Raw genomic sequence first — 21148 nt, 5'->3', positions numbered from 1 at the left:
TCACCTGATCTGAATCCGCTAGATTACAGCGTATGGTCGATTTTGGAAGCAAAACGGGCCTGTGCAAAACGCCACAAAACTTTGGAGTCCCTGAAGCAAGCGTTACGGCGAGAGTGGGATCGCATAACGGTAGCCGAACTACGGCCTATAGCCCAACATTTTTCGAAACGTTTGAGCTTGTGTATTCGTGCTAAAGGTGGCCACTTCGAAACTTGCATTGTCTATTAAAATTTCACAATTTGTTTTGAGCTACTATTAATGATAAACTATTTTCATTAAAAATTTTGTATACACTTATTTTTTGGCACCCTGTATTATGCAAATTTTGTTTTATTTATAATGAAGTAATTTTTATGTTTTTTATGACTTAAATGATTCTTTTATGTCGTATTAACTGTATAAAGCTATGTTTTAAGTTCAATAAATGTCTTAAAAATCTTATTTATACTTTTTTTCGCTATACCAGGTTTTTCCATATAAAAATTTTTTATTCGACTTACACGGTTTTGTCAGGAACGTATCTACCGTGTAAAGCGAGGTATAGGTGTATACTTTTATTTTTGCCCTTCCCCGAAAATAATCCCCAACGCGTATTTTGGACCAAAAAAGGAAGTAAGACAGCGTCTTATTTTCGGAAAAAGACGGTAAATTTTCCATCTATCATACTAAAGGGTGATTTTTTAGCTATTATCTTTTTAAACAGTTGGTTTAAACAGCTGACACACGCTTCGTTTTTTAATTCACTGTCAAACATCTTCAGTTTGGTCTATAATTTAACCATAAATCGTCTTACAAACGAACAACGCTTGTAAATCATTGAATTTTATTATAAAAATGCGTATTCTGTTAAGAAAGTTTAAGATCCACCCTTTTATCGAAAAATTTGCAGAATTGTCGATTTTGGAGTGAAGATCAGACAGAAGAATTGCAAGAGCTACCAATGTATCCAAAAAAGATCACGGTTTGGTGCGGTTTATAGGCTGGAGGTATCATTGGACCGTACTTCAAAGATGCTGCGAATCGCAACGTAACTGTGAATGGTGAGCGCTACCGTGAAATGATATCCAACTGTTTTTTGCCCAAAATGCAAGAGCTTGACTTGCATGACATGTGGTTTCAGCAAGACATTGCCACATGCCACACAGCACGCGTAATAATGGACTTGTTGAGAGGCGAGTTCGGTGAACATTTTATTTCACGTTCGGGACCTGTCAATTGGCCACCCAGATCGTGCGATATAACGCCTTTAGATTATTTTTTGTGGGGCTATGTTAAAGCTCGTGTCTATTCAGACAAGCCTGCTTCAATTAACGCATTGGAAGACAACATTAAAGCATTTATATGTGAGATACCGGCCGAAACATTGGAAAGAGTATGCCAAAATTGGACTAAGTGGATGGACCATTTGAAGCGCAGTCGCGGTCAAGATTTGCATGAAATAATCTTCAAACATTAAATTATATGGACTGTTCTATCGATTTAAATAAATATTTCATGCATTTTTCTGAATTTTACGTGTGTTTTTTTGAAAAACTTTCCTAAAGCTCTTAAAAAATCACCATTTAGAAATGAGTACTAGTATATTTTTAAGTTTTTTATGTTATTTTTCGATTTCTTCAATTTTGAAACGTTAATGCGTTCGTAATTAACGGCTCATACAAATAAAAAAAATGCTAAAAATTAGCTTGTTTCTATTATTTTTTCCACCAGTGTATATGCACATAATGGATATTACATTGTACATTGTACATATTTACATACATATGTACATACATTCTAAATTTCTGTCTAAGCATCGATTTGCTTGTTTACTGAGGCAATTTTTCTCTTGTTTTCAATAAGTACTGCCAGGACCGAAATTGGTGATATTAGCACCCAGTCAATAATTTTTTATTAAAAAGAATAAATAAATTTAAATTATTAAAAAAAAATAAAAGTGAAATTGCTTTCAGTTTCACTTTACGGAAGAAGTGGCGGTCATCAAACTTGAAATCTGAACGCTATATGTAGACGCATGTGGATGTATGTATGTAAGTGTGTGTATGTATTTCCATAGTTTTAGAATGTAAAATTACATTTTGCATGCTTATCCATAAACGTGCTCATGTAAGTATTTTTAGAATAGTATATTTTTTAGTTGAGCGGAACATATGAACATGCCGTTAATCACATACATACATACTCGTACATTTGTATACATAAATAAAAATGTAAGTGAAGCTAAAAAGTGCTCAACATTTGTTTTGCTTTATTTCCACGATGCAATTAACATATATACATGCATACATACATATGTATTGTAGTTATAATTATCGTTATACAAATGTACATACATACATATGTAGTTTCTACCAGTTTTCTCACGTATCTTCAATTCATGAGCAAATAAAATAAGTGCACTAATGCAGGCTCAACTCGAATATTTCCATGATTTTATTAATATTTTCGACGATTGGCCTACCCGAACATACATATTTTTTGAAATCCCCACCCGCTGCATTTGATACTGTATGGAACCATGAGCAGCACATTTTTTGTTCGCCTGCCCGGACTTTTCCACTATGGTCGGAAAGGGGTACTGAATAGTGTAATGAATTTTCTGCTTTTACGGAACACTGTCGTTATCATCAAATGTCATGTCAAGAAACTCGTTGTAGCGAACTGGGTGATTAGGAGCCTGCGAATGTACAGCCCTCGCGAGGCGAAGACTTACTAACCGAAGAAAAGTGATGCTAAGCCCATTGATGAATAGAGGCCTTCAACTATAGGCTCGTGGCCAAGAACAATAGACCAGAGTATGAAGTATGGCCCAATAAAAATAATAAAATAACCATCCCTCCCAATTTGGAATTCTGTAACACTCCATTAGCTTTACCCAACGCGCATTCATTAAAGGTGGTGGCACTAGACCAGCAACAATGTTTTGTACGTTTGATTGTCAAAGCAAAGTATTGGGAAACTAGAAAACAAATAACGAATTCGCCTTGTTTCATTCTGAGCAGACAGCCACATGGACACGACGAAAGAAAAAAAAAAACAAATCAGCTGATTTGCCAACACCATCTTTAATAGATTCACCTTGGCTTTACCAAATACAAAACTGTTAAAGAACTTTTTCTGAAGCGTAATTAAATCGCCGTACAGTGTGACCCAATTCAATGTATACATCGTGAGATATGGTTCACTAAAGTCAGCTAGCGGAAAAATAATCGGAACTTTTTATTTCACGTAATATTTGCTTCGGTTGGAAAGACAAACTAAGAAATAAAAATGCGGCCTACGGCAGCTGAACTGGGTACACAGTATTTTATAGAAGAGTTCATGAACCAAAATCAGCTTTCTTAATGAAAACTTAAGGGGTTTTCCTGGGTTCAAAAAATCGATTTTTTTGCTTATTAATTTCTACAACATCTCAAGAATATTATCCAAAATTTTCAAGTCGATCCGAATAATAGTTTCGGAGATACAGCCTTTGGAATGTGTGCGCTCCAAGCCACTTTTATTGTTACTCAAAACTTTAAACACGTTTTTCTCGGAACCGTGTTTTCAAAGTCGGTTGTCAAATGTTCTCGAAAACTACTCAACCGATCTTGATGAAATTTTACATAGATGTTCGAGGTACAACTTACTCGTGCTTGAACGGAGGATTTTTTTTTTTTCAATTACAACTATTTAAAAAAAAAATAGTCAAGCAAATTTGACCGAAATTTTTATTTTTTTGGAAAAATGCCTGCCAAAATTCCAATTTTTACTTTTTTTCTTTCCTTCATTCAAGTACGAGTTTATGGTCTTAATTAAAACACTTATTTTTGTTTTTTCATTTTTGATGATCCTGTCAGGAGTTATGCTGACAACGCGGACGCACCTTTTTTCGAGGGGTCACCGGAAATGACGTCACAATGGAGGCGTTTGAAGTTTTTTTTTTTTTTTAAATTTCAGAAATTATTCTTTAAATATGTACTGTGAGCGTCAAAATAAAGTGTACAAAGCATTGGATTTTATTTCAGTCTTTTATAACAAAACAATATATTTTCATTTCATGTTTCTTAAATTAGTATTTGATTCTCTACTATTATAATTAGTAGAAAACAAAAAGAAAATAAATTACAACAACAAAAGTTGTAAGACAAAAACAAAATTGAGTGCATATTTTACGCGTCAAAATAAAATGTACAGAGATATATTTTACAAAAATGATATCGATTTAATATTTTGTTGATTTCCCTTTTGCTTTGATAACGGACGACCGTCTTCGGGGCATTGACTAAACTTTGTCACATCAGACGAAATTTTATCCCACTCTTCCTTTATAAAGAGTTTCATCATACCCATATTGATGATTGTCCTTTTTCGGATTTGGCGGTCTAAATGCTCCCACAAATGTTCAATAGGGTTTAAGTCCGGAGACTGTGGAGGATGATCTAATGTCTTAGGAGTACGATAAAACAACCATTCTTTTACTATTTTTGCTGTGATCCCAAGCATCATTATCTTGTTGAAAGATCTAAGATCCTTGCAAGTCTAATTTCTGCACACTGGTTAACAAATTAATTTGTAATATATTCAGATAATCTGTTTTGTTCATGGTACTTTCAATAAAAACCAAATTGCCAACTCCGCTTGCCGCCATACATCCCCACACCATCACTGAACCTCCGCCGTGTTTAACTGAGGTTATAAAATTTTGGTCGGCATACACACTATTTTTGGTTCTCTAGACTTTAGACAGGTTTTTTCAGCCCAAATACCTCGAAGTTACTTTCATCCCTAAACACGACATTATTCCTTTTTTTGATTAACTGCCGATATTAGCGGCTTCTTTCGTGGGAGGCGACCATGTAACCCATTTGTGTGCAACGCTCGTCGTATTGTGGTGGCACTTACGCTAGTATCTGACTCAGTTGAAACTTCTTGTGATATTTTGGCCGCACTTTTAAAGGGATTTTTTTCACATTACGCACTATAGACCTTACTTCAGTCTCATTTAAAACTTTTGTACGGCCTGCACCTGGGCGATTTTCTACTTTGCCGAACTTTTTGTATTTGTCAACTATTTTTTTTCACAGTATTATGGCTTATGTTGATAATAGAGCCAATTTTACGAAAGGTTTTACCTTACGAAGATTTAGTACCAGTTCTCTAACATCAGTCAAAGTTTGTTTACCCGTTATTGAAAAAAATAAATACTAGAATTTAATTTACTGGAGACAAAACCTTCTCACTCTGCCGACCGCAACTAATTAAAATACAATAAGAAAAAAGTTTAAATGCAACGAAAAAGGAAGTAAGCAACCAAATATAACGGTCTTTTTTACGGTACAACGTCTCTAAAATGATACTCATGCACGCTGTGCACTTTATTTTGACGCGTAAAATATGCACTAAATTTTGTTTTTGTTATACAACTTTTGTTGCTGTAATTTATTTTTTGTTGTTTTCTAGTATTAAGTAGGGAATCAAATACTAATTTAAAAAACATTAAATGAAAATATATTGTTTTGTTATAAAAGACTGAAATAAAATCCATATTATAACAAAATGCTTTGTACACTTTATTTTGACGCTCACAGTATCTATAAGACAGAAGAAAGTTTGAATTAAATAAATAATTTTTTACATAGAAAAAAAAATACTGAAAATAGGCGTTTTTTTACCTGACGAAACCCATGTAACCCCTTAAACAACCTGCATGAAAGATACTATTTCTTTCGTTTTTATGTTACAAAAGAGTTGATAATTTTTCCTTCCACGTACGAATTTCCCCTTAAGCTACTGCTTTTACATGGAAACATACAATTGAATGCAATCACATCAAAATTATAGAGAACATAAAGAACAAAAATTCAAAAATTTCAATCATGCATATGCATATACTTCATGCATATATGAATACATACGCATACATATGCACATACTTACAATACACAATGAATCGCACTTGAAAATAACTTTTCTGTGTCAACTACAAAAAAATTGTTAACACAATGGCATCGCGTTTTTGATATTTTTTTACTGAACATGCCGAACTCATTACTGTGAATTCATATTGGAAAAGCCATAACAAGAATCACACAACAGCGGAGATAGATGTACAGAAGTGATAGCTATTTCGGGAAACCCCGTGCATCGATTATTTGACGTGTTTCCCAACCGCTACCATCCTTCTGATATTCATTAATTTTACAAACTTGTTTATACATATATTTTAATTACGTACAGACATGCAAAAAGTTCGTCAAACCCGGGGGAATTTATAGCAAAAATATGTACACTTATGGACAAAATAATAGAAGCGTGTTATTGTGACCAGTCTTGACGGAATTTTAATATTCATTAATTTAAAAAAATATATATATGTATATATGTATGTATATATATTAGGGCGGTTCGATTTAAAAATCGCTCATTGCTCTGTGAAAATCGTATTCTAGGGATCAAAATAAGAAACTTTGCCGAAGGAACCATACCTCTAAAACGAATTCTGATGTCCCCCAATTTGGGTCGAACGAAAAATCCCACTTTGACCGATTTAGAGTGCTCCAATCGAGTCCAAATGTATGACTGACCCCCACTAACTTTGGACGGCCGCTCCACCCATGCCAGTGGCACACCCCCTGGGGGTTCCCCATACAATCATTTCAAAATATCACCATTTTTGGCCTTTACATGAGGAAAGAAACTAAAAAGTTCGACCCAAATTGGGGGGACATCAGAATTCGTTTTAGAGGTATGGTTCCTTCGGCAAAGTTTCTTATTTTGATCCCTAGAATATGATTTTCACAGAGCAATGGGCGATTTTTTTGCCTCCGCACAAATCGACCCGGCCTAATATATATATGTATAGCTCATTCTACAACAAATATTCGACAACTCAAAGTTTCAAATTTTGCACAGGATTTCTAAAAATTCCACAAATTTTCATCAAAATTGTAAACTTTTTAATCAGCAATGAAATAGCCCAATGAATCTTAATATAATAAAGTGAAAGTATGAATTAGCCCAAACATTTTTTTGTTGCTGTTTTGATAATTTTTTCTCAGCATATTCTCTGCATGTAGCGAATGGATTTTTTTTTTTGTCCGTAAGCGTGCATAAATATCAAGGCTAATTAAAGGTGGTGTTGGTAAATCAGCTGATTAGTTATTTTCTCTCGCTGTGTCCATGTACCTGTCGGCACAGAATACCATAAAGCAATGCGAATTAATTTTTTGTTTTCTATTTTTCGAATACTTTGCCGTGAAAATCAAACGTGCAAAATATTGTTGTTGACCTAGTGCCACCACCTTCAATAAATGGGCCTTGATAAATTTGTACAAAAACATTTGTATAAGTATCTATATTTTATATTCGCTTGGGAAATTCCTGGAGCAGGAAATTAAAATTGGGAATTTTTCATGGACAGAATTTTGAATACTTGCATTTGAGTTGACGAATCATGCACATACATATGTATGTATTTATCTATAAATTATTACTATTATTACAGTATTATTCACAGTTGAGAGAATACAGCAGATTGCGATTGTTTAGCTGAAGTAATTGCAGAGATTTGTTTACATTTTTTTGTTTGGAAACAAATTTCGAATTTAACCTAATTTTTAACTTTTATTCGCTAATTTGGCAAATCTGCGCTATTTTGACAAGGCAAATTGAGTACCTTCTCTACCTTTGAGTTCCTTTCTCTATCATGCTTGCTATTTTGGCATTATCTTCTTAGTTCTCTCACACACTTCACAGAGAACGTTAATGTTCATCATACTGCACCTCAACCACAACGACGCCACGGCAAAGTTACGCTCTGTTTTACACTTTAATCTGTATTCTTCTCTTTTATTATTATTGAACTACAGTATTCATGTTGAACAGATTTTTAGAGGTGTACTACCTAGCAGACCGTTATTCGGCTCTAAGCGAATTTTATAGATATGCCGACGTCAGTCGTTTTGTGTTTCGTTAAATTTAGCTTTAGCTTAGCTTAGGGGAAAACAAATGAATGACGTAGAATCCAAAGCTGCGGGCGGTCGTCTTAGCAGAATGGTTTGGGCTTAACTACAAATTCGATAGAGTATAAAAACCAAATAGATAATATTTTTTCTGATAGTAGTAATCTCCGCCTATGGAATTTTTCGCCTATTCCTTTTAAAAATTACTAAATATCGATGAACTGTAAATCAACAGAAACTGATAATGGGCTTATCGTCGCAGTTCATTTGTTTATTGCAGCCAGAATTTTTGTCATTGGTTTCTTTGTTGCTTTTGCACACCTGCATTTCTTGCGTTTACAAAGCATAGAAGTAAAAAGCACCAATGCACTTTTGTATGCATGTAGATACATGTGTATGATACATACATACACATACCTATAGGTATGTATGTGCAGTTGATATCAAATAGAAAGGGCATGACTAACATTTTTCGGAATCGATTGGTTGACACAGAGTGGTAAAGCAAAAATAATTATGATCTCGCAATGTAGTTACCCCCATTACCTCTCCCGACTCCCCCAACAAATGTTCAAAATGTGGAGGGAAATGTACGCACAAGCAATGGTACTGTATATGGTACTATTTTAAACGGTTGTAATTTAGTTTAAGCAAGAATGATAGAAAAAAAGAGTGCGCCCAACAGAGAGTGCGTGAGATCACATAAATCAAGGCGAATTTATTACAGGTGACAGCAAACACATATAAGTAAAACCCTACATGTATTTGTTGTTGCGTTTGGTCCAAGCATCACGTCAAAATCAGTAATCAAATGTAAACATACGAATGTGAACATACCAATACATACAAACAAAGCATATCATTTTGACGTAAGCCATACCTACGGCGAAAAATTCAGCTGGGTGAATGCTGTCACCTTAATAAATCCACCTTGACATAAATGCAGTTGTGCAGTATTGCCATCCCTTTGCTCTTCGCAATAAATATTGTGCGATATTTATACCCAAAATGTGAAAATTTTTGAGTTTTTTTTTTTTTTTTTTAATTTAAAGCCCCCAGGCCGATAGCCGCTAGTTGCCTTTCTATTGAAATGTAATTATTTATAATTATAGTCCATATAAATAAATAAATAAATAATTTAAAGCCCAAAATTGTAAGTTAAACAAAACATTTATTAAAAACCAAAAAGCTAAAAAATACCACTCTTGCATTAAAACTTATGCTATTGAAAATTTATTGATTCTTATAATATTTGATGCTTTGAAAGCACTAGTCTAATTTTTTGCTCCTTTTAAGGTTGTGCATGAATAAAGGATCCACTTCTCCCAACTCTGCGTAACATTTAAAACCTTTTAATAAGTTTCAAAAAGCCTTTTGTATTTACTGAATAAGGACTAAAGCCATAGAGGAGTATTCATAATCATAGTAGATATTACTGAAGAAATCATAAAGATTTCTTTTAACACGAGTATATTCTTTGGATACGAGTATAACTTCACCTCAAATATAGGAAAAAAAAAATATTTTCGGCTTGTCTTAAAGGAGTTCTCTTAACATATGTTATAAGGAAGGATTTTTAAAACTCTGTCTGTTGTAAAGGGTGTTTTTTAGAGGTTAGGTTTTCAAGATGAAATAAAACGTATATAATTTAATGTTATGGCCAAGAATTTAGCTTTATTATAAAGATAAGGGTTTGCCATTATGTTTTAAAAATGATTTCGGGCAAGTGGCCGCCGCGGCTGGCTCGAATAAATTCCAGCCGAGAGGCCCAATTTTCGACCACTTTTTGCAGCAATTGGGACCGTATGTCAGCAATAACGCGCCGAATATTCTCTTCCAAGCCGTCAATCGTCTCGGGCTTATCTGCGTAGACAAGCGACTTCACATAGCCCCACAAGAGTTCAGCGGTGTTATATCGCAAGATCTTGGAGGCCACGCCACAGGTCCACGGCGCGAAATAATGCGCTCACCAAAAGTTTCCTTCAATAAATCGATTGTTGCGTTGGCTATATGGCATGTAGCGCCGTCATGTTGGAACCAAAGGTCGTCCACATCAACATCGTCCAATTCAGGCACGAAAAAGTCATTAATCATGGCTCTATAGCGCTCTCCATTGACTGTAACATTATGGCCGGCTTCATTTTTAAAGAAATGTGGACCAATGATTCCCTCTGCTCATAGAGCACACCAAACAGTGACTTTTTGAGGATGTAACGGCGTCTCAGCAATGGCTTGGGGATTATGTTCACTCCAAATGCGACAATTTTGCTTATTGACATACCCATTCAACCAAAAGTGAGCTTCATCGCTGAACAAAAACCATTATTTTCGAACCGCGCGAACCGAACCATTATTTTCGTAATAAATTTGCACGATTTGCAAACGTTGTTCAGGTCTATTCATTATGAAATGGCAAACCAAACTGAGCATAAATCAAGTGACAGCTGTCAAAAAGACCATCTACGAAAAAAGTAGTGCCAACTTGAAAACCTAACCTCTAAAAAAAAACACCCTTTACATAACCCCAACAGACTTATTTTTATAAACGCACACAGCAAAGACAGTTTGTCACGCACACAAAGTTCTTTAAGTAATCCTATAAACATTGGGTATTTTCTTTTCTTTAAATGTGGATTTTAGTGCCTTTTTATATTCAAAACTAGGCAACACTGTAGTTGCGAGAGAGAGAGATTTTGCTGCTCGAAGGAGAACAAAACCAAACATTACCGCTCTCCGAGAACAAACTTGTAGAAAAAAATGTAAATAAAGCGAAGAATAATCACGAATAATCACCAACACCAACAATAATAGTAATTGCCTACAATGTAACAGCAAATAGAACTGAGTGAATTATTGAACTAGTTTAAAAAAAAAAATTATATTTTACATAATATAATTTTCAACGCCACAAAGTTAGCAAAAAAAAAAGTCTCAAAAATCAATGTGATTTTTACCAAAATTAAATGAGCTATGAAACTGTATACCCGGATTTTATTTAAAAATTCTGATTAAATTTAGAAATTTACCGAATTTTCATAAACAAAATAATTCAGTTTAAAAAGTAAATAAGCAAGTAGTCAAAACTTGTTAAGGGGACAAAAAAAAAAAAAAATTTGTCAAAAAAATTTTAGAATGTAAATTTAAGTATTTCTTATATTATAGATCGTCAACCGTGACGATTCTATTCTTTGCGTTCGAGCGCTGGGAGAGGTATAGTTACTTTGTATTCAAACTTTAGACGCGTTTTTCTCAAAACTATATTTTTCGAATTGGCGTACACAATAACTCGAAAAGTTATTAACCGATCTCCCTGAAATTTTGTACACATCTTTTTTATGATATTACTTTTTATGCGGTGGGTATACCTTCTTTTGGCACTTACAATTTTTCATTGTATTGTATAATATGCCAAAGTCAAAAACCACCAAATGCAAATAGTTCATTTATCTATAATTAACATTCTTCAAAATTGTTTTTAAGTTATTTTAATAAAAATTAAAATTTTTCTAAGTTTAGTGGCATTAGTTTAAGAAGTGATTTCGAAATGTACTGTTTGGCAACACTGTGTGGTGAGAGAGCAATCAGCTGAGTCGGTATTACGGGATTTTTTAAAAATCGTGAAATAAAATCTATGATACGGAAGGAAGGAATTTTTCATTTACATGTTCTCATTAGTTTGATCGGAACAGCTGACTGGGGATTGCGTTTACGGTGTTCACTGTTTTCAGCATTACATGGGGCTCTCATTAGTTTGACGGGTCTGCGTTAGCGTTGGTGACTGTGAGCACCATAAGTGTTTTTACTTTCGTGCGTTTAGTTATTGAAAAGATCAACATTATAAGTGTTTTTGTTACTAACTTCTGAACTGAGAAAACGCAACTCATTTCGCTCCTTCAGATTATTAGACTGGGGTCAATACGTTCCTGACTTTTTTTGAGCGCATTTTTCCCCATATGCCCCTTACACTGGATAATTCTCAAAACAACTCCGCTATGGCGGTCGTCACCCGACACCGATATTTTATAAATATTTATGCTTACATACCACATATGACACACTTACCTCATTAAAATGAGACATACGTTTACGAAGATTATCATTTCGAGGCAAATCGAGGAATTTACGAAATTCTGCATACGTCTCCTTCTTAAGTATACTCCAATCGGTTGTCGGCTTCTCTTTTTGACATCCCAACAAATACATAAGAAATTGCCCAACTACTTCTTTTTCTGATCAGAAACAACATACACAAGAAATATTCGAATGATCAAAGTGAAGTTATAAAGAAAAGTGGAAAAGTTTATATATTTACATACATATGCATGCACAAACATATGTACATACAATTTTAGTATTGATTTCATGATTGTAAAAAAGCCAAAATATTTCTATTTTATTTGAATAAATTTCATAATTACCCACCGAAGGTACGTGATGTTCCGCGCGACTTCTTTACCATGTTGATACTTGTAAATTTCTAATACTCGTACGTGCACACACACAATCACAACTATTTAAAATTTGCTTATTTTTTGTTGCACTGTATTTAATCACAACAGAATGTAACAAGTGCTAAATTATGTATTCGGTATTCGTTTGTTTGTAAAATGCGCGTTTGTTTTTTATTGCTATTGAAGAAAATTAAATTAGTTTGTCGCACCACCAACCATAACACACCAAAAACAAAATAACTTTAAAATTAACCGTTAACGATAGCGTACAATTTTGTACTGAAACATTTCTACCGAATTGACGAATGCCAAGCGAATGCCAAACAACACAGCGAAAGCAAGGCATTAGCGGCGACAGTGTTGGTAAACTACGTATTTTTATGTTGATGAGAAATTTGTATATTAAAAAAAATTCTTTCTACTTGAAATTTTTATAAATTACCAACCCGATAGCAAAAAAATAACTTTCTTCACAAAAAAACAAAAACAAAAAATGGAAATAAAATTGTTTATATAAATATATTATTATCTATTTGCCAGGTTGAGACGCACGTGAAACTGTTCGCACTGTTCATTCAAAATTAATACTCATAAATCACATTGTACATTTTTTAACAAGTATTTGCGCATACTATTTTATAAATTAAGCGAAAGAGTGTTCATCAGTTCAAGAAATGACGAGAGAAAAATTCATATTTTCTATTTCTTTACCTGAAATTACATTAACATTCAAAATGAGCTTCGCAGACTTGATCAGCCAACTTGTTCCATTTCCAAAAATCGTATTATGGGAGTCCTAACCTTCTGGCGGAGTTACCTATTAAACAATGAACAGTTAATTCATTTATCAGATTTGGGGTAGTCAGAATTTAAAAAAAAATGGATTCCTTTTTTTTGCATTTTCTTAAAGTATAATATCTTAAAAATATTGTGTGAAAATTTGAAGTGAATTCGACAAATACTTTTCGACTTACTCAACAATTAACAAGGGACGCTCGGGGGTTCTGGAGCGGTCGTAATTAAATAATTCGTATAACTCTACATAAATCGATAGCAAAACTTTAAATGCGTTTTTCTCAAAATTATGTTTTTTGAACTGGTGATCACTGTAATTTAAAAACCGCTTGGTAGATTTTAATAAAATTTATACTACATTTGAAAAACATAAAAAAATTATGCCTGACCCAAGTATTTTTTTTTCAAAAATTTCGATTTTTTTTAACAATTAATTGTCGGTATTTTCGCGAAAATCTGAAAAATATTTGCCGAGCTTCGATCAGGCACAAGATTATCTATTAATAAAACTAATTTCTTTTGTCCGATTGATTTTAGATGAATCTCCAAGGACTTGAGATGATCACCACACGGGACTTCTGGAGAAACGGGCTCCACACAAACAGCGATAACTTTTACAAATATAAAATTTTTTTTTTTAATTTTGCTAAAGCCAAGTCAAAACATGATGTATTAATGCCATGTTTTTATTTTTTGTAAAATAAAGCAATTGACTGGCAAAAAAAAAAAAATATTGAAAACCACCTCTTAAATCTCAAGAGCCTTTTTAAGGGACCGTTGTTCTAGTGCTGTTTTGCCAAATTGCAAGTGGCTATAGGCATAGGCAGTCGCCGTAGCCGAATGGGTTGGTGCGTGACTACCATCCGGAATTGACAGAGAGAACGTTGATTCGAATCTCGATGACCCACCAAAATTAAGAAAAACATTTTTCTAATAGCGGTCGCCCCTCGGCAGGCAATGGCAAACCTCCGAGAGTGTATTTCTGTCATGAAAAAGCTCCTCATAAAAAATATCTGCCGTTCGGAGTCGGCTTGAAACTGTAGGTCCCTCCATTTCTGGAACAACATCAAGACGCACACCACAAATAGGAGGAGGACCTCGGCCAAACACCCAAAAAGGGTGTACGCGCCAATTATATACATATACATATATAGGCAGAGGTATCAGCGTTTCATCCAATTGGATATCAAGAGTTGCACCAATTCGAGCAAGCTCACTTTGTACTTTGTAGTATTGAGATACGTCATTTAGAAGTTTAAAACATTCTGTGACTGTTTTTGACGAGTGCCTTTTAGATTCTAGCGCTTTTGAAGCTGGCTGACTGTCCGAGTAAATCAAGACTTCATTTGTGGATAATACTCTCGTTTTTATCGCCGTAAGTCCCTCTTTTATGACATTGAATTCACTGGCTTGAAATACACTGCTATGATCAGGTAGGCGAAATGATTGCCTGGCTGATGCCAAGTTTATCAGAGTAAACTCCTCCACCTACTTTGCTTCCTATATTTGAGCCAGCTGTAGAGATGTTTATATAATTTTCGTTAACAACAAGCCCGTTATCCCATTCCTCTTTAGAAGGAAATACCGTGGTGAAGGATTTATTTTTTAGTTATTATCCTTGCTCTAACAGAAATATGTACCAGGAATGCAGGAGAATTTTTCTAAAATTGACGAGTGCCCTCTACGGTTCGTTCTGAGAAGATCGGTTTCACTTAATCTCAAAGCTGAATTGGCAGCTGTTTGCTTGCCGAATTGCTCTATTGGTAATAGGTTGAGCATAATGTCTAGTGCCTCTGTAGGCATACTGGGAAAGACCCAACTTGTTTCAATTAATTTTTTACTAGAGTAAAGTACTATTGCCGCTCTTTTTACTCTATCTTCGACATTTGACGTCAATCTGAATTTGTTGTCTAATATTAGACATAAGTAACGGGCTTCATCGGAGGAGTTATTTCTGGAATTTCATGTTTCCTAGTAATAAAAGATGAGTTCAGTTTTATTAGAGTTGACGTTTAGCCCATTTGCTTTCTGACCAGTTTTTAACCCTGTTTAGCAAATCTTGGATGATTTCACAAAGTTTATTAAGAAATTTCCCTCTTACTACCATCGCAACATCATCCGCATAGGCTACGATGTGCTGTCCTCTCTCCTCTAGGCTCTTTAGCTAGAAGTTTATTGCCAGCACGTAGAGGAGAGGGGATAGCACTCCGCTTTGAGGAGTTTCTCTGCTGACTTATTTTCTGATCTCCGAGGCCCCAAGAGTTGCAATCACAAATCTGCTCATTAGCATGTTTTGGATGAACTCAACCAGAGCTTCCGTGATCCTGAAATCGGTCGGTGGGTAAGTTCTTCGTCGTCGTTCTCCTTTATTAAAACTTAAAACACTTCGCTTTAGATTTAAGTCCCCGGTATTTATATAACATTTCAGGACCCAACGATTTATAATTTTTGGATCATTTAATGTGTATAACTTACTATCATTTCTTTGGCAAATAGTTCGATTACAATCTAACAAGGATCATATTTTTAATTATAGAATAACGACCAAATGGGCTTTCCTAAGTATGATATAATTATCGAGCCAAAACCAAATATCAAACTTAAATAAAAGTATAGGGCCTAGTAACCAGTGTGCTAATTAAGTTAGGGCTATATTGCGTATATCGCCTATAAATAATAAAAAATAAAGGACGCGTTTTAAAAATTCGCACCTTTTTAGTAAAATCTTATTTGAGCTCCCTGTTCATTGTTGAAATCAAACAAACTCATGGAGAATGAGAGGTCGTAACATCAGAGGGATAAACTTGAATATAGTCTTAACATATAAAATGTGGGCGTGGTTTTTAACCGATCTAAATATTTTTATCGAATTTAAATGAAGTGAGATTTATGCATTTATCCACTTTACAAAATTTTGTATCCGTATTTATTGCTTTAGTTTCTTTATTTGCACCAAACAACCTAAATAACGAAATAATGACGATTTGCTTATATATCATTGAGGGAAAGAGCTCGTAGGCTAGGCGAAAATTACTACTATGAAAAACAACTGAATATCGCGATTGCCAACACTGTTTCAGTGGCACCATATCAGAATTTCAGTGCGCGCTGCGCACAGACACACACTCATCCGAGATCGAATTGTATTGTTACAGTTAGCTAGAGCTCGTGCGCACGATCATCCTTCGTTACTTCTGATAGACCCGATTTACACGAGGAGACATCTGGAAGGGAAACATTTTGTTCGGGGGCGAAGGACGGTCGGGGAAGAGAGAGGGGATTTTGTCTCCCGTACTCGGCGACACGCTTTGCTCTTCTTATTCGTATTTCCAATCTTTCCAATTTTTGATAGTTGCTTCATTCGTTTTCTTCTTTTGTGGGAGAAGGTTCTGAGTTATGTGTTGGTTTTCAAGCAAACGGAAGATAACAAAGATGACAAACATCCGAACACTGCTTGGGAAATGCACGATTATTTTTGCTAGTAAAGTAGGTTTAATTTAAAATATATTATGGGGCATGTTTATGTTGAATTCTAATTTTCCTCGCATTTCTAGTTACTCAAGTTAATTTTAAGTTAATTATTTACATATGAAGTATTTTTAATTTAATTTTTTTTATTCAAGTATAAGAATTTATAAATATATTTCAATAAAAAAACAACAAATTATTTATTATTTAACCAGTTTGCATTTTTCATTCATATATTTAAGAAACTGTTGTCGAACGCTCTCTGCTTTACATGTAAGCGCGTGCTAGAATACATCCGAACCAGACGATGCTAAAGTGTTAAATGTCAAAATGTCGCGGAAACATTTTTACCCGTGTGAACGCGAATGAAACTTCAAAAGAGAATTTCCAGTGTCTCCCTTCCAGATGTCTCCTCGTGTAAATCGGGTCATATGATTCAAAGCTGTCGGTGTCTGCTATCACGCTTTTTGTTGTTGTTGTCATTTTTATTGTATTAGGTAGTTCCCCGAATAACGGATATTGTTACGCTAATAAATAATTTTTATTATCAGAAGCTGTTATTAGAGTGTGCGAACATTTTTTTGACATTGTAAGATACAGTGAGAGAAAAAGGTATTGGCACACTCGAAAAATCAAAGTTTTCAGTGCTATAAATTTTCTTCTAATGAAAGTATAAAAAAATAGAAGACGGTATTTTCTAAATGTATTTATTTATTACGTATCTGAACAAAAAAAATTAATATCGACATAGGTTTGCAAGCTCAACCTTGGAAGGTAAAATAAGGCACAAATTCACATTACATGAGCGATCGGACTCAATTTTGTGTGGTATCTGATAATATTTCCTTACAGGCTTCCTCCAAAATAATTTCAAGTTCAATCTTATTGCGGAAACTTTTTGTACACACTTTGAGTTTTAGAAGTTCACAACAACCTTCGCTGCGGTTCAAGTCAGGCGATTCAGTAGGAGAATATAATTGTCTTTGTTCATATAAAGCAGCCACTTCTTCACTAAACGCGCAGTATGCTTCGGATCATTGTCCTGTTGGAATATCCAACGTTGGCCAAGACCCAAACTATTTAAAGAAGCCTTCAATTTGTCTTCCGATTTAGTTTTATACTAATGCTGATCCATTACGCCCTCTATAAAGGGCAGTTATTCCACTCCACTAGCTGCCATTGCACCACTTGCCATGACACTTCCTCCGCTGTCTTTGATAGTTCAAATCAAATTTTGTGCTTCTAAAGTCCCAATGGTATTTTCTTATTTAGTACTTTTTTAAACAATGTGTTGAATATTACAATTTTTGTATATATTGTAAATAATCAAATGAAATTACTTTTACAATGAAACTGCGTTTCATTTTGTTCATTTGTAAATATTTAATTTAATTTTCAAAATATTCGAGATATATGGGTTGTATGAAGAGTTATGTCCCTAACTGTACATACATATGTATATACATATGTATATGTAAATGTACATGTAGTATGTGCATACATATCCATGCCAAGAATGATATAATATTATGCAAGATTGCAGTTGTAAGAAAAAATCACACAAACAAAGCACGAATACATTGCACTAACAGCGATCCTCTCCAATCCACTGAGAGCGAAAGGCCGGTACGAGATGGGCGCCATTTTTGTATTCTGCACATCGTGCATCTATACTTACATACATATGTATATATATAATTAGCGCTTACATCCCCCTTCATTGGGTGTTTGGCCGAGCTCCTCCTATTTGTGGCGTGCGTCTTGATGTTTTTCCACAAATGGAGAGATCTACAGTTTTGTCCCTCCTCTGTACGGCAGATGTTTTTTTTCTTAGGAGCTTTTTCATGGCAAAGATACACTCGGCGGTTTGTCATTGCTTGCCCATGAGCGGCCGCTATTAGAAAAACTTTTTCTGCCATTTTGGCGTTTCGTTCACGGAGACTCGAGCTCACGCACATCTATTTGGTAGTCATGCCAAATACATTCGGCTACGGCAGCCACCAAGACTTACACATCTAAATACATAATCGAAATAGGGTAGGAATCGAGATGAATCCAAATAAGGTGACTTCGCTATAGCAGCTGATTTTTCTCTTGCGATTTGGTGGTTTGCATGTTAAAGCGCCCTTCTTCTTTGTTGTTGCCTTATTTGTTTGTTCACATTCTCAAATTCCAAAAACAAAATACATACATACATGTGGTTGTTACTCTAGCGCAGTCACCTCAGATGGATTCGCCCTGGTGGGACCTTTGTTTTACTGCTAGTTTTGCTTATTAGTAACAAAAAAAAAACTTTACTTGCCTGCGATATCTCTCTAGGCATGAATGCTTCTTTTTCGCCAGCTCACACTCGTTATTAGCAGTCAAAATTGGCTAATTTATGTACATACATACTACTGTGGACAAAAAGTAAGGTGAATTTATTTGTCAAACTTCGCGGGATTAAAATTTCGCTCTGGTTATTTTTTCCATGAGTTGGCAGTACTGTTAATAACATCTGGACCAACTTTCATGTGAATGTCATTATCAGTAATATATTTACGCTTGTGTTTACCAAACGATCAAGAGTGCATTTTTCGATTTTTACAATGTCTGATTTGATTGAGCAGAGAAATGCCATCAAATTTTGTTTGCGGAATGAAATTTCGGCTGCGGAAACGTTTAGCATGTTGCAGAAGGCATTTGTTGGTTCGACCATGTCGCAGAAAAATGTTTATAAGCGGTACAAAGACTTCAAAGAGGGTCGAGAACATGTTGATGACTTGGAGCGCTCCGGACGACCATCGACGTCAACAGATGACCAACACGGCAATAAAGTGAAGTAGTTAGTGCTCAAAAATCGTCGGTTAACTGTTAAAGACCTTAGTGATATGATCGGAATATCAGAAGGATCTGTGAAAACCATTTTGAAAGACCATTTGGGCCTACGAAAAGTCAAATCTCGTTTGGTACCGAAAACTCTCAATTTCTTGAAAAAAAGTCGTCGCGTTGATGTGTGTGAAACAATGCTTTCAGACTATCAGGACAAGCTCAAATGCATCATTACGGGAGATGAGACTTGGATTTATGCTTACGACCCTGAAACAACCGACCAATCAAGCGAATATCGTGCTAAAGGCGAGGCCAGACCGAAAAGAGTACGTCAAAGTCGTTCAAAAATAAAGGTCATGATGACAGTTTTTTTCGATTTTCGTGGTGTGGTGCACTATGAATTCCTTCCACCTGGCCAAACTGTTAATAAGAAATATTATTTCAGCGTTATGCGTCGTTTACGTGAAGTAATTCGTCTAAAAAGACCGGAATTATGGGCCAACAACTCTTGGTTTTTGCATCACGATAATGTACCGTCTCACACTGCACTCGTTCTTCGTGACCATTTCGCCAAAAATTCCACGCATATCGTTCCACAACCTCCGTATTCGCCTGATTTGGCTCCGTGTGACTTCTGGCTATTCCCAAAACTCAAGAGACCACTCCGGGGAACGCGTTTCGAGTCGATTGAGGAGATAAAAGCTGAATCGAAGAAGGTGCTGATAGCTGTACCGGAAATGGACTATTCGGCATGTTTCGGGGATTGGAAAAATCGTTGGCATAAGTGTATTTCATCGAGAGGAGATTATTTTGAAGGGGATGAAATTGTTTTACAAGAATAAATAAAGACTTTTCATTTTACAACCAAATTCACCTTACTTTTTGCCCACAGTAATACATACATATGTATATGAACATGGCAATATGCTTCCCACAAGCTCGTTGTCTGGAGAATAGCCAGTTTTCCTGCGAGAATCGCCCGTCCCGTATGAGTTGATTGGTAGCTCATGAAAGACTTCGAATTGACATCCATAGGCTGCGGGTTCGTTGGATCGCCGATGAAGTTGGTCTCATATAGACGGGCCCCCTCAAGGAGACTAAGGTGTAACGGCCTCACAAAAATTACCTGCTCTCAAGAGATTTATATTCCATCTACCGACGTGGATCAGCGAAATATGTAGGTCTTCTCAGCACATTTCTGCTCATCGCAACGGTACTTTTTCCTTCCAGGTATGCTAGTTAGATTGTATATTTATTTGTATATATTTTTTTTTTAATTTTTCTTTTTTTAATATTTTTTTTATATTTTTTTAATTTTTTTTTTATATTTGTTTTTATTCATTAATGTCTAAAAAAATTCAGAACATATCAAAGAAAAGCCCCAAATCTTTAATCACATCAGACGAAGCAAGATGGGGCGTTTTGAAGCTTAGAAAATGTGATTTTATGACATTTTTCAATATTAAAAAATAGACGATTCATAGAAACTTTTAGATCATCAGCACAGAGAAGAAAGTTGGCAAAGGAAAAACACGAACAGATATAATTAATAAACAAAACAAATAATAAAGGTACTAAATTACTATAATGAGATGGCAATAAACTATTTCGAAGAAACCCCATCGATAACTACTGTGGTACTAAAGCCTTTTGTGTGCAGAACTAAAAGGAAGCAGAAAG

The 21148-nt window shown here is 35.0% G+C and overlaps 1 protein-coding gene across 1 annotated transcript in view; it reads right to left on the bottom strand.

The window, feature by feature from the left end:
* The window catches only part of LOC129245670 (helicase MOV-10-like), a 45455-nt gene extending 32760 nt beyond the window's left edge, over positions 1-12695 (bottom strand). Inside the window, exons 1-2 of the mRNA XM_054883989.1 lie at positions 12366-12695; positions 12006-12172 (exon numbers count right to left, since the gene is read on the bottom strand). Coding sequence (XP_054739964.1) covers positions 12006-12172; positions 12366-12402 — 204 coding nt within the window. The 5' untranslated portion in view covers positions 12403-12695. The remainder of the gene's footprint in view (positions 1-12005; positions 12173-12365) is intronic.
* Positions 12696-21148: the final 8453 nt, after the last annotated feature.

The sequence above is a fragment of the Anastrepha obliqua genome, chromosome 4 (assembly GCF_027943255.1).
Source record: "Anastrepha obliqua isolate idAnaObli1 chromosome 4, idAnaObli1_1.0, whole genome shotgun sequence".
In the NCBI taxonomy this organism is placed as follows: domain Eukaryota; kingdom Metazoa; phylum Arthropoda; class Insecta; order Diptera; family Tephritidae; genus Anastrepha; species Anastrepha obliqua.
The sequence above is the reverse complement of the archived record's forward strand: the minus strand, read 5'-3'. Positions and strand labels throughout refer to the sequence as shown.